Here is a 14,866-nt window from a genome sequence, read left to right on the forward strand (position 1 = left end):
CCGGAAGTGACCGTGGCGGGGTTGCCTTCAAATTTTCCGCGAGCCCTAGCGGCGCCCGGGGGGTTGACTGTTGAACCCGGCAATCCTGGGGCCGCGAGCGGAGGGCCAGGCGGTTGGAGCTGGACTGAGCCCTCTTTCCTCGCTGCCGGGAACCCCTCTCGGCCCTTCCCCTGCGTCTAGCGGTGGGCGGTCTCCCGAAGAGCCTGGGCCGCCCCAGGTGAGTGTTCACTCTCGCGGTGCTCTGGAGACCCCCGAGTCCCTAAGGCCCGGCCGGTGGGGGACTCGTGGGGCCTGTAGTGAGAACCCGCTGCACATCCTGCCTGTCTGCGCCGAGGTCTTAGGTCCTTGCTGTTGTCAATGACACTGTGTTTCAGGTGACAGTTCCCCTACCTGTGGAATCGGGGCTCCTCTCGATCCATTGGCTCTTCGCTTTTTGACTGGTCCTCTCCTGACTCTGTCCGCGTCCCACCCCTCCAACCCCCGCCCCGAAACCCATTCCATAAAAACTCCGAAACATGACATTGGGTTGCAGCTTCCTTTCTTACAGTGTATTAGGTTGGTGTGATCTTGTTGGGGATGCTGTTTCATATTTGGTTTATTCTAGAGCCCGGCGTCCTCTGGGAGGCGTATGGCCCAAATTTTGCTTAGAGTTGGTACCTTTTAGAAAAATCTTCTCTCGGAACATTTGTTTCTTACGTGCATTATATGGCGACAAAGTTAGAGATAAACGTGGATTCTTAAGTACCTTACGATGGATAATCTCAAGTCTTTAATCAAAAATAATTTCCTCTTTTAACTGAGAAGTGCTACTTTTATGTTAGTTCCAACAGCACGGCCCTGCACCCTTTTCTCTTGAAAGCACTAATTTGTGCACTCCTCTTTGAAATCAGACCTTTAGCTACTGCTGAAAACATTCCTGATGTTTTAGAATGTGTGCGATAGATCTTTGTCACGTAGTCACAATGATAGTCACCTTAGTAGGTGTCAAGACAGATTGTCGTATTGTTTTTTCAGGCCTAAATGTCTCAATATAAACCCCTATTTTCTTTTCCGAAAGACATGTTTTTGTAATCAGTAAATTCTTATACCAAGAAGTAGGAGCAAAATTCTTTGTTTTGCATTGAGGTTAACAAATTGTCTACAAGTGCCTTAAAAAACAAGACAGTGCCGATCACTTTGCAACATTCCTAGACTATGAAGAAGCTACTTTATGACACTGGTTATTCAAGAAGCTTTTACATTTTATAGATGCAGTACTAGGCATACTTGTAGGTAGTCTACAAGGGATTCTGCACCTTATTTTTAAACTGGTAACAGAATTCTGAAAAATAGTGAGGATTAGAAAATCTTGTAGAAAAATTTACTGTGTTAACTACGTTGTTGAATTTCTGTTTACAACAATGGTTTCGATTTTTTGTTTTTTGCTACTTGACTGTTTAGAAAAGATAACATTATCACATCAATATGGTTAATGTTGATAACATGTTAAATAACTTTTGCTTGTGGCATCTTTTTTTTTTTTTTTTTTTGAGTTGGAGTCTCACTCTGTTGCCCAGGCTGGAGTGCAGTGGCGTGCTCACGGCCACCGCATCCTTGACCTTCAGGGTTCAGTAGATCATTTCACCTCAGACTTCCAAGTAGCTGGAACTATAGGCATGTGCCACCATGTCTGGCTTATTTATTTATTTATTTATTGTAGAGATAAAGTATTGCCAATTTGCCCAGTCTGGTCTTGAACCCGTGGGCTCAGGCAGTCCTATCACCTTGGCCTCCCAAAGAGCTGGGATTGTAGGTGTGAGCCACTGTGCCCAGCGGCTTTTCTTGTTTTCTTTTTTTTTAAGAGATGGGAGTCTCACTGTGTTGCCCAGACTGGTCTCAAACTCCTGGGCTCAAGCAGTCCCACCTCAGCATCCCAAAATACTGAGATTACAGGCATGAGCCAGCACACTCGGCCAAATATGGTCTTTTTTTTTTTTTTGAGTCAGGGTCTCACTCTGTCACCCAGGCTGGAGTGTAGTGGCATGGTCATGGCTCACCACAGCTTCAACCTGCTAAGCTCAGTCTCCCAAGTAGCTGGGTCTGTAGGTATGTACCACCACACTTGCCTAATTAAAAAAAATTCTTTTTCGTAGAGACAAGGTCTTGCTGTGTTGCCTATGCTCAATATGGCTTTTATTTATTTTTATTTTTATTTTTTTGAGGCAGAGTCTCACTGTCGCTCAGGCTGTAGTGCAGTGGCACATTCACAGCCACTGGAACCTCAACTTGCTGGGCTCAGCCTTCCAAGTAACTGGAACTACAGGCACACACCACCACGCCTGTCTACATTTTTTATTTGTTGTAGAGAAAAGGTCTTGCCAAGTTGCTCAGGCTGGTCTTGAACCCCTGGGTTCAGGCAATCCTCTCTCCTCAGCCTCCCAAAATGCTGGGATTACAGGCATGAGCCAACATACCTGACCAATGTGGCTTTTAAATTACACTTTAATTACTATACTCATTGATTTTTTTGTTGTTGTTCTGTTTAGGCAAACTGAAAGAAAGCTTACCAAATACATGTGTAGTGGACGTTTTATATATGTGTGTGTGTGTGTGTGTGTGTGTATTTTTTTTCCTTGAGTACTTTCTTTTGGTGCTTTTTAAAACTTTTTTGCACTTGAGTATTGTACTAGAGTATATGATGATTATAAAGGTAAGAAAAAATGTATGCCAAAAAAAAATGTATGCCATGGTCATGGGTCACTCATTTATTGTGCTTATTCATCATCATCAGTGACTGACTAAATTAGCATATGGGTTCTTTCATATTTCATAGATGAACATTCTGAAAATTGCTTACCAGTGTATTATCACTTTTAAAGTCACATAGACTTGGTTTATTAAAATGCCTTAGGAGGATGCATGAGTGAGTTTCAACATTTGTTTTTGTTTTAGGAAATACATTTTGCAGTCAAGTATTTTTTTAAACATTTTCAGCTTCCAACATTCGTACTGACTTTTTAGTTTATGCCCTAAGAATATTCTATGCTTCTCTCCTCTTACTAAGCAAAGGAAAAATAAATAAATAAATGAAGTGATACTCCTTCCACTAAGCTTCAAGGATTTTAAGGTCTACCTTATTTTTGTCTTCAGTGCAATTCCTTGCAACTCAGTTGGTGCTCCTTAAATATTTCTTGAATGAAAGACCTGTGCGCTTTAGGTAAAAAAAAAAAAACTTCAGTGAAAGTGGTGGGTCCTGGCCTATGATTCCTTAAAACATTAAATGTGCCTGGTATCCTCTCCAGGTGTGGATTGAGGAGGGCCCTGTATTTGCTGTTCAGAGAGAATAAGAATTTTAGAACTCAAATTTTGCATCTGTTGCCAGTTCTTTCTTAGTCCCTTTGATCATTTTTTTTCCTAATCCTAGTCTCTTTCTGGAAATACAACACTGCATCTCGTGTTTGATAGAAATTTTGCTGTACAATGGAGCTTTTAGTATTTTGGGTTTTTTTTTTTTTTTTTTTGAGTCTGAGTCTCATTCTGTCGCCAAAGCCGGAATGCAGTGGTACGCAGCTCACGGCCACCGCAGCCTTGACCTGCTGGGCTCAGGCATTCCTTCTGCCTCAGCCTTCCAAGTAGGTGGAACTACAGGTGCGGGCCACCACAACCAGCTAATTTTTTGATTTATTGTAGAGATGAGGTCTCGCCAAGTTGCCCAGTCTGATCTTTTTTTTTTTTTTTTTGAGTTGGAGTCTCACTCTGTTGCCCAGACTAGAGTGCAGTGGCCACTCCCGGCCACTGCAGCCTCAACCTGCTGGGCTCCAGCGATCCTTCCGCCTCAGCCTTCCCAGTAGCCGAAATTACAGGTATGTGCTACCACGCCCGGCTGATTTTTTGATTTATTGTAGTGATGCCCAGGCGGGTCTCGAACCCGCGGGCTCAGGCAATCCACTCATCTCAGCCTCCCAAAGGCGCGGGATTACAGGCTGAGCCACCAAACCTGGCTCCAGGCTGATCTTGAACACATGGGCTCAAGCCATCCTCTTGCCTCAGCCTCCCAAAGTGCTGGGATTACAGACTTGAGCCATTTGCTGGCTAGGCTAGTATTTAGTTTTAAATTGTTGATTCTGTTACTTGAGTTAAAATGTAACATTGCACCTAGCTTGGTTTAAATAAATTAATTTAGTTATTAGCTAAATCATAAGTACTCAAACTATGTAGACAAAGGGGTGGTTCTGTTAGAATAGTGTAAAGGCAAAACTTGCTGTGAGATAAAGCAGGCATAGTCTGTGTTTAGCTTTCTCTCTGTGTAACCAAGAGTCTGAATTTGGGGCAATCTTATTTTTATGTTTTTGTATTCATCTTATTTTTATAAGTATTCTTTCAATGGTGAACTAAGTAGTGTTTATAGTTCATAGTGCTTAAAATTTGGTTTATCAGCTTTTTTTTCAAATAGAGTTATTTCTTCAAATATTGCCAGATATTGTGCTACGTAGACCCAAGTTTCTGTCCTCCTGCAGTGGAATTTTAGCAATGATAAGGCCATGCTCTTGAGAATTGGGAGACTTTCATAATCGTACAGTGTTGACATTCATTTGAGAAGGAGGTTTTAGGCTTAAAGAGTACTAAAGGAATGGGGAAAACTTTTTGTCTTACATTTCATGAACTAAGGGTCTAAGGGTGCTTTGATACCATTTTCTTTAAAAACATTGTTTCTTTGTTAACTAAGAATTTTTCAGATCATTTGTTAATGTGGCTGTGTGGCCTTGGATTGACTTTATATTTATGTTTGTTAGAAAATGTTTCATTGGCTCCTAAGGAATTTTACCTGTCTAGAAAGAGGAGTTTTAAAAAAAAAAGAACCTTTAAAGAAAGCCTAAAGTGACTTCTGTGAGTTTTAGGTCATTGAACCATGGCCTGCAAAAGCAAAAAAACAAAAAAACAAAGAAGAGAACCACCTATAAATAAATAACAACTTAATTTAGATTGTTTTTAGTGGGAGAAAGAAAATAAAGATTTGGAGGGAGTCTGTTAAGAAAAAGAGTGAGAGAAAGCCATGAAATAATCTAAACTCATCCAGATGAACTGTATACTTTCAATAACTGGCCCCGATTATAGTCTAACACTCTTGCCCAGCCTAGGCATCACTACAGAGCATGTATGGCTTCAAGGCAGATGTAATCACACAGGAATCAAACTGTGATTCCAGCTTGGTAGGGATGAGCTAAGGATCCACGAATGTGAGCATGCGTCAGGAACTGGACTAAGGTAAGAAACCTTAGTTATTAAGGCAAAAACATGCAGTATTCATTCATTTAAATATTTATTTTATTCTATTTTATTTTTTGAGTTGGAGTCTCACTCTGTCACCCAAGTTGGAGTGCAGTGGCACACTCATGGCCACCACAGCCTTGGCCTGCTGGGCTCAGGCGGTCCTTCTGTCTCAACCTTCCAAGTAGCTGGAACCACAGGCATGGGCCACCATGCCCAGGTGAATGTTTTAATTGTAGGGATGTGTTCTTGTCATGTTGCTCAGGCTGGTCTTGAACCCCTGAACTCAGGCAATACTCTCACCTCTGCCTCCCAAAGTGCTGGGATTATAGGTGTGAGCCACCACACCTGGCTCATTCAAAGATGTATTGAAGCCGGGCTCAGTGGCTCAGCCTGTAATCCCGTGCTTTGGGAGACCGAGGTGAGTGGGTTGCCTGAACCCGTGGGTTCGAGACCCGCCTGGGCAAATTGGCGAGACCTCATCTCTACAAGAAATCAAAAAATTACCTGGGCGTGGTAGCGCGCCTGTAGTTCCAGCTACTCGGAAGGCTGAGGTGGAAGGATCGCCGGAGCCCAGCAGGTCTAGTCTGCGGCCAGCCACCGCACTCCAGTCTGGGTGACAGAGTGAGACTCCAACTCAAAAAAAAAAAAAAAAAGATGTATTGAGATCTACTCTGTGTCATCATAGTTCTAGGTGCCGGGGCTATGTCAGTAAATAACAGAGACATAGTCCCTGTCCATGAAACTTTTATTAAGATGGAATATTATCACTGGTCATCAATCCAGGAAGTCAGTGTTTAGGTCATGGGATTTAATCGTTTTCTTGTGGACCTCAGATGCCCAGTCTTAAGTTACTCATAGACCTCAGTTCACAGTTGTATTGCTTCATAAGAAATTACCCCAAAACTTGGTGACTTAAAACAACAGATATTTATTATCTCAGTTTCACTGGGTCAGAAATCTGGATATGACTTAGCTGGGTGCCTCAGATTCTGGGTCTTTCTCAAAGCTGTGATCAAAGTATCTGCCAGGCCTGTAGTCACGTCAAGGCTCAAGTGAGAAAGGGTTCTTTTCTTTCAAGCTTACTCACATAGTTGTTGGCAGGATTCAGAAACTCAGGGTCTCAGGTCTTCACTGGTTGTTTGCCTGGAGCCTACCTCAGTTCTTTGCCATGTGATCCTCTGCACAGGACAGCTCACAACATGGTAGCTGGTTTCCCTCTGAGTAGGTTAGCAGCTGACAGTGAGTAAGATGGCAGTGACAGTCTAATCTCAGAAATAACCTTCCCTTATTTGTTATAAATGTACCTTCAAAGACAGGTAACTACACATGGATATGGATACTAAGTATCGAAGATCATTGAGGGTCATTTTAGAAGCTCGCTGCAATTATCCATGTATATAAAGTCCTTCTTTTATTGTATTTATTTTTTGTTTCTCCCCTACCCTTCATCCAGTTTCTCCACACACATTTTCCTCCTTACCCTTAGTAGACTCACTGATACATTTAATGTACGTTTTGGATATATATGTATCCTTTTAAAAAGAATGTTTTCGCCGGGTGTGGTGGCCCATACCTATAATCCCAGCACTTTGGGAGGCTGAGGTGAGAGGATTGCCTGAGCCCATAGGTTCAAGACCAGCCTGGGCAATTTGGCGAGCCATCATCTCTACAATAAATCAGAAAAAGTAGCTGGGCATGGTTGTGTGTGCCTGTAGTTCCAGCTACCTGGAAGGCTGAGGTGGAAGGATCACCTAATCCCAGCAGTTCAAGGCTGCGGTGGCCATGAGCGTCCTACTGCACTCCAGTGGGCAACAGAGTGAGACTTGAACTCAAGAAAAAAGAAAAGAATGTTTTATATAGTTTATGTATTTTTAATTTATAAAATGGTATTGGTATAGATTTTGTTCTAGGTCTAAGATTTTTTTTTTTAACCCAACCATGCATTTTGATGATCTACCCATGTTGCTATTTGTAAAAAATTATACTCATAACTTCTATCTGCTACATAGTATTTCATACCATGTTGCTATCTGTAAATTGTGTTCCTTGCTTCTGTCTGCTACATGGTATCCCATAGTATGTATCTACCACATCCCCTAGCATGAAGTAGATCTATTGGCTCCAGCTTCACTTTTTCTCAAATCAAATTTCTCAGTCACTAACATCCCAAAACAAATTCCTTTGTGGATTTGTGTGAGACTTTGCCTGGAATATTTGTGGAAGAATGGGATTGCTGGGTCCCTAAGTACTACTAGATTGCTCTAAAGGGTTTTCTTGCTGGGCAGGTGGCTCACGCCTGTAATCCCAGCACTTTGGGAGGCGGAGGTGAGAGAATTGCCTGAGCCCAGGGGTTTGAGATCAGCCTGGGCAACTTGGTGAGACCCCATCTCTACAATAAAACAAAAAATTAGCTGGGCATGGTGGCATGTGCCTGTAGTTCCAGTTACTTGGAAGGCTGAGGCAGAAGGATCACCTGAGCCCAACAGGTTGAGACTGTGGTGGCCATGAGCATGCCAGGCACTTTGGCCTGGGTGACAGAGCAAGACTCTAACTAAGAAAATGAAATAAAAAAATAAAAAGTTTCCTTTTCCCCACATCCTTGCCAATACCTAGTATTATTGGACTCACTAAATTTTTTAAAAATCTGGTAAATAAAAGGAGTCTCTCACTGCTTTAGTTTGTATTCATTTGTTACTAATGTCTGTACTTGTTAGCCATTTGGGTTTTCCCTTCTGTGAATTACACTTTATATTCCTTACCCATTTTTGTGTGTAATGCTTTTTTCATTAGTATGAGAAATGATAAATTTTCTGTTCTTAAGTCATCCTTGCATTCCTGTGAGAAATCCTTCTTGATTGTGGGTGTGTGTGTGTGTGTGTGTGTGTGTGTGTGTGTGTGTGTGTGTGTATTGATGCATTGTATAAGCTGATGTTTTGTATAAATATATTTTATTTAGGATTTCCATGTTCACAAGTGAATGGCCTTGTATTTGTTCTTGTTCAGCACAATGGAGATGACCCCAGCCTCATAAAAAAGAATTGGTCAGCTTTTCTCTTGTTTTCTGCATCAACTTTTATGTGAATTGGTATTCTTTCTGTTTAGAAATTTGGTTTAAAAACTCACCTATAGGGGAGGGAGGGAGTTAAAAAAAGAAAAGAAACTCACCTATAGGTCCAGGTGTGGTAGCTCTCACCTATAATCCTAGGACTTTAGGAGGCCAAGGCAGAAGGATCACTTGAGCCCAGGAGTTCGAGACCATTCTGGGCAACATAGTGAGACCCTGTCTCTATTAAAAACAAAAACAAAAACCTATAAAAACCATTCGGGCCTGGAGTTTTTTAAAGGGAGAGGTCTTTTATTAAATTTTTGTTTTTTAGGCAGTAAGAGAAAAAAAATTATTTTCTTTCCATCTCAGATCTGTCTAGTCATTTTCTGTTTTCTGTATTGTTTATTTTTTTGCTCTCGATCAGTCTTGTCAAAAGTTTGTTTATCAATTTTCAAAGACCCAAATTTTGGTTTTATGAATTTTGTCTGTTAGGTTCATTTTTATTTATTAATATTTGCATTTGGCCTTTTTTTTTTCTTTCTTTCTTTCTTTTCTTCCTCCCTCCCTTTCTCCTTTCCTCCCTCCCTCCCTCCCTCCCTTCCTCCCTTCCTTCCTTCATCTTTTTTTGTTTGTTTTTGTTTTTTTGAGTTGGAGTCTCACTCTGTCACCCAGACTGGAGTGCAGTGGCCACTCCCGGCCACCACAGCCTCAGCCTGCTGGTCTCCGGCAATCCTTCCGCCTCAGCCTTCCAAGTAGCTGGAACTACAGGCGCATGCTACCATGCCCGGCTAATTTTTTGATTTATTGTAGAGATGAGGTCTCACCAAGTTGCCCAGGTGGGTCTCGAACCTACGGGCTCAGGCAATCCGCTCACCTCAGCCTCCCAAGTCGCTGGATTACAGATTGAGCCATTGAGCCCGGCTCTTCCTCTTTTTTTTTTTTTTTTTTGAGTCGATGTTTCATTCTGTTTCCCAGACTGAAATGCAGTGGTGCAATCATGGCTCACTACAGACTCAACCTCCAGTGCTCAGGCCCTCAGCCTCCCTAGTAGCTGGGACTGCAGTCAAACACCACCACACCCAGCTAACTTTAAAAAAATTTTTTTAGAGACAAAGTCTCACTATGTTGCCCAGGCTGTTCTTGAACTCCTGGCCTCAAGCACTTCTTCTGCCTTGGCCTTTCAAAGAGCTGGGATTACAGGCCTGGCCTTACTGTGCCTGGTGTCTCTCTCTCTCTCTCTCTCTCTCTCTCTCTCTCTCTCTCTCTCTCTCTCTCTCTCTCTCTTTCTCTCTCTCTCCCTCCCTCCCTCCCTCTCTTTCTCTCTTTCTTTTGAAAGAAGGATGTATTGAGAGGACAGAAAAGCTCCCACAGTAGGAGAGGATCCAAGGGATTGCCCACATGCATAGATTTCTTAATTTTTTGCCTGCCTGCCTGCCTGCCTGCCTTCCTTCCTTCCTTCCTTCCTTCCTTCCTTCCTTCCTTCCTTCCTTCCTTCCTTCCTTCCTATCTACCTCTCCCTCCCTCTGTCCCTCTGTCTCTCTGTCTCTCTCTGTCTTTCTCTCTTGTATTTTTTGACTCACTCTGTAAATTTTTTGAGTTTCCTGAGTTAATGGCTTTCTCAGTTGTGTTCTACAATGGTAGGGCATAGTGAGTCTCTGCTGTTACAGTCAACCACTCCTCATCATTTTTATATTGTGCATTCACTCCAGTCCAGCCATTCAGGACACCTGCTGTTTCCTAAGAACTGTTTTTCTCAGTTATCATCATCTAGCCTAAGGTAAGCAGAATAGTGACCACTTATAGGAGTTGCTGTGTTGACCTCTGTTTTTTTTTTAATCAGCTCCCCCACTTTATCCAGGTCTAGGTTTACCCTGCACTAGGCTATTGTTTACATCTGGTACTGGGCTAGCACTGCTGGCTTGTTGTCCTGTGTTGGCAAGGATGCTCAGGTGAGCAAAGATTGGTCAGGGCAGTGAAAGTCAGAAAGGACACAGTCAGAAGAATAGCTGTGAAATTCTATGAAATACACATATTTGGATATCCACTGACATACAAAAGAAGTCAAAAATAATCTTATTAGCCAGGCTCAGTGGCTCAGCCTGTAATCCCACGCCTTTGGGAGGCTGAGGTGGATTGGCGGAGCCCGCGGGTTCGAGACCTGCCTGGGCAGCGAGACCTCATCTCTACAAAATTCCAACTACTTGGAAGGCTGAGGCAGAAGGATCACCGGAGCCCAGCAGGTCGAGGCTGCGGTGGCCGGGAGCGGCCACTGCACTCCAGTCTGGGCAACCGAGTGGGACTCCAACTCAAAAATAATAATAATACTAATAATCTTATTTCCTTCATACTTATATCTCTTCTCAGCTCTCCTGTGTTCTTTTATGATTTCTTCCACTTTTTTAGTCCCCTAGGCTTGAAAATTTTCATTTTCAACACCTTCTCTACATGAGTTCATAAGTAATCTCAGTAGTTTTTTCACCACTGTGTTTCAGATTTGCCTCTTTTAATTTCCAAAGCCACATTCCTAATTCAAATCATTGCCCTCTCAAAAGCTTGCAGATCTTTCCAACTTTGAACTTCACTGTGCTTTTTACAGTTAATAAATAATAGTAATCACTGTCAATATTAACAAAGCTGATATTTATCAAGTGTCTACTTCTAATACTTTACATCTATATGTATATATCCATATCCTACTGAGTGCAAAGATTGGACTAGGTTCTTGTTTATAGAAAGTTTCAAGGAAGATGCATTTAACATTTATTGAAGAACTACTCTTTGCCAGGTAGTATACTAGATACTTTATTTATTTATTTATTTTGAGTTGGAGTCTCACTCTGTCACCCAGACTGGAGTGCAGTGTCCGCTCCTGGCCACTGCAGCCTCGACCTGCTGGGCTCCAGCAATCCTTCCGCCTCAGCCTTCCGAGTAGCCGGAATTACAGGCGTGTGCTACCACGCCTGGCTAATTTTTTGATTTTATTGTAGAGATGAGGTCTCACCTGCCCAGGCGGGTCTCGAACCCGCGGGCTCAGGCAATCCACTCACCTCAGCCTCCCAAGGCGCGGGATTACAGGCTGAGCCACCGAGCCTGGCTACTAGATACTTTAAATAGTCATTTATTCTGTGAAGTGCATCTCTCAAAGGTAGTTACTATGCCAGTTCTGCAGATTTAAAAACTGAGACTTGCAGCCATAAAAAAGAATGAAATCATGTCCTTTGCAGCAACAAGGATGGAGCTGGAGATCATCATCCTAAGTGAACTGACTCATAAACAGAAAACCAAACACTGCATGTTCTCACTCATATGTGGCAGCTAAACAGTCACAAAGATGGAAATAATAGACACCGGGGACACCAATAAGTGGAGAAAAGGAGGGGAGTCAGGGTTCAGGAACTACCTGTGGGGTACAATATTCATTATCTGCGGAGTGGACCACCTGAGACCTAATCCCCACCACTACACAATATGCCATGTAATGAATATGCATGTGTACTCCTGAATCTAAAATAAAATTAAAAAAAAAACTCTATGGATTTCCCCCACCACCACCAAAAAAGAAAGAGATACCATAGAGTTAATTTTGTCCACCTCTCTCAATGCACAGATGAAAAAAGTAAGACTCACACAGCAAAAATACTTGACCCGAGTTTGAGATTTAGTTAGTGGTAAATTGAGAATTTGAATGCATGCTCTCTGACTCTTGATTAATACACCAGAGAATACAACTGTACTAGCTTCATTTGAGTCTAGTATCCTATCCCTTTTTTTTTTTTTTTTTGAGTTGGAGTCTCACTCTGTCGCCCAGACTGGAGTGCAGTGGCCGCTCCTGGCCACCGAAGCCTCGACCTGCTGGGCTCCGGCGATCCTTCCGCCTCAGCCTTCCAAGTAGCCAGAATTACAAGCGCGCGCTCCCATGCCCGGCTGATTTTTTGATTTATTGTAGAGATGAGGTCTCGCTGCCCAGGCGGGTCTCGAACCCGCGGGCTCAGGCAATCCACTCACCTCAGCCTCCCAAAGGCGTGGGATTACAGGCTGAGCCACTGAGCCTGGCTCCTATCCCTTTTTTAAAAAAAATTACAGGTGATTTTTAATTCCTTTAATGGAACTACACAAAGTGAAATTTTTGCCATAAAAGAACAGCACACAAATGAAAAAACTAAAACAAAACTAAGGTTTACATAAAGAAGAACAAAATCATGTCCTTCATAGCAACATAGATGCACCTGGAGACCATCATACTAGGTGAACTATCACAGAAAGAAAGAACTGAATACCTCGTGTTCTCACTCATAAGAGGGTCCTAATCACTGGTCACATGAGTTCAAGGGTGGGATCAGCAGACACTGGACACTGCTAGGGGAGAGAGGGAGGTAGGAATGATGGGGACCACACAGTAACACACTAGGTACTAGGTACATTATCGGGGAGAGAGGGCCTGCTAGAAGTCCAGACTTCACCTGCTTGAACTTACTTATGTAGTAAACCCTCACATTTATCCCACAACTCTAAAATAAAATTTAAAAAATAAATAAAAACTGAAGTTTAGAAAAAAGTTAAGAGGTTTGACCAAGATGGTGGATTTATAATTCTAGCCAAGATTTATAATTCTAACTTCAAAGTACATATGCTTTCTGCTAATCCATACTGTCTCCAAATAATGTATCTTAACAGTCAGTATTCATTTCGCAGATGTTTAATAAGGATATAGTCTCTGAGGATATAATCTCATACCTTTCAGATGTAAATCCTGCTCTCAGAGAACTTAGTCTAGCAGAGATAAGACATATATAGTACACAAATGCCTTGAGGTGAAAATCACGGTGAAGTACCAAGAGATTTTAGAGGAGAAAAAGTTTATTTTGAACTGAGGAGTTCAGGAGATAGACATACCGAATGTACTGCCCTCTGAGCTTTGGCACATAGGTAGGGTTTGGATGTGGGAACTAAGGTGTTTCTTTGAAGGAGTAAATGGCCCGAACAAACGTATAGAGATAGAAAGCACAGTGTGTATGATTGTGAGCTTCTTGAGGGAGCCCTGGAAAGTATACTTTTAAAAAAACTGTGGTACTTATTTTTAAGAGACATGTAATACAAAAATGTTTTTTCTTCCTTTTTTTAGGCTTACAGTTAAGCATGAGTCTTCTTATGATTAGTGAGAATGTAAAATTGGCTCGTGAATATGCGTTGCTGGGAAACTATGACTCTGCAATGGTCTATTATCAGGGAGTTCTTGACCAAATGAGCAAGTATCTGTACTCTGTCAAAGATACATACCTCCAACAGAAATGGCAACAGGTGAGACTCATGGCTACTTTATGTTTTAATGGCTTAGGTACTCAGAAAATAAGATTTAAGTTGATTGCCAGTGCTGTATGCAGGTATACATAAAGAGTGTATGATTTATTGCATGAATGTACATACAGTGTTACTTGAAATTTATTTTATTATAATAGTCCACTTTACCATCAAAAGTATTACAAGTTATACTCAATTATTCTAATTATTGGAATCTAATAGATTTTTTAAAGTATGGTTTGGTTTTTTTTTTAAGATCAGATTTTTACCTGATAAAAATAGAACTGATTTTATTAAGCTGTTGTTGAAACTGCAAATGCCATGTGCATCTTAACGGTACTATATTCTCTGTAAGACTTTGTAATCAGATCATATTTGAATCCCATTTGAAGAACTTTGGTCATTGAGGACTAAAAGAAATTTACAAGTAAAAACTAGAACTTACAGGTCCAGTTGAAGGTGGCATTCACAGCAAGGTTCAATCAACTATGTCATAAGAGGAAAAAAATGTTAATAAATTAGTAGTCTTTTAGAGCTCATTTTCTAGGTAGAATATTATTCTTCAGATTCTACTGAACTGCTTTTTAAAATACTGTTCCATATTTGTCCTTCATTTTTTTGAGAGAAACATCCTGTCTCTTTGAACATAACCTGTTTCCCTAAATCTGCCCCTCTATATCATTTACTTTCCCAGAAAGGGAAAATGTTTTATTTTATAAGGAGTCTTAAGTTTGTCACTGAAAGACTTTTTAGATCTTTTATTGTTAGGCCAGAGACTTGTACTTAAGAAGTCTACGCTTTTGTATAAAGATATTTAAAATGAAATCATTTAAGTTGCAAAACAAAACATTATCAACTTATATTTCATTTCAATATTACACATATGTTGTTTTTTAACCAATTTTTAAATTTTGGTAAAATACACCTACCTTCAGTTGTATTAAACACATTTATAATGTTGTACAGCCAATCATAATGTATAGTTTTTAAACTGAGACAAGCTCCAATACTATAATACAATTTAGTCAAATCTACCTGTAGTTTTAAAATTGAGTCAAGACTGCTTTTTAAGCAGTATCTTGGTTGTATGTGAATTGAGACACTAATCCTGCTGGGCACGGTGGCTTACGCCTGTAATCCCAACACATTGGAGGCGGAGGTGAGAGGATTGCCTTGGTTCATGGGTTTGAGACCAGCCTGGACAACATGGCAAGACCTCGTCTCTACAGTTAATCAAAAAATTAGCTGGAGTTTGTGGCTCATGCCTGTAGT

The 14,866-nt window shown here is 41.3% G+C and overlaps 1 protein-coding gene across 1 annotated transcript in view; it reads left to right on the top strand.

The window, feature by feature from the left end:
* Positions 1-13,404: 13,404 nt before the first annotated feature.
* KATNA1 (katanin catalytic subunit A1) overlaps positions 13,405-14,866 on the top strand; it is a 38,004-nt gene continuing 36,542 nt past the window's right edge. The window contains exon 1 of the mRNA XM_008052236.1: positions 13,405-13,594. Within this exon, the coding sequence (XP_008050427.1) occupies positions 13,433-13,594 (162 nt within the window). The 5' untranslated portion in view covers positions 13,405-13,432. The remainder of the gene's footprint in view (positions 13,595-14,866) is intronic.

The sequence above is a fragment of the Carlito syrichta genome, unplaced genomic scaffold (assembly GCF_000164805.1).
Source record: "Carlito syrichta isolate Samal-C Ts95f unplaced genomic scaffold, Tarsius_syrichta-2.0.1 Scaffold268496, whole genome shotgun sequence".
Classification (NCBI taxonomy): Eukaryota; Metazoa; Chordata; class Mammalia; order Primates; family Tarsiidae; genus Carlito; species Carlito syrichta.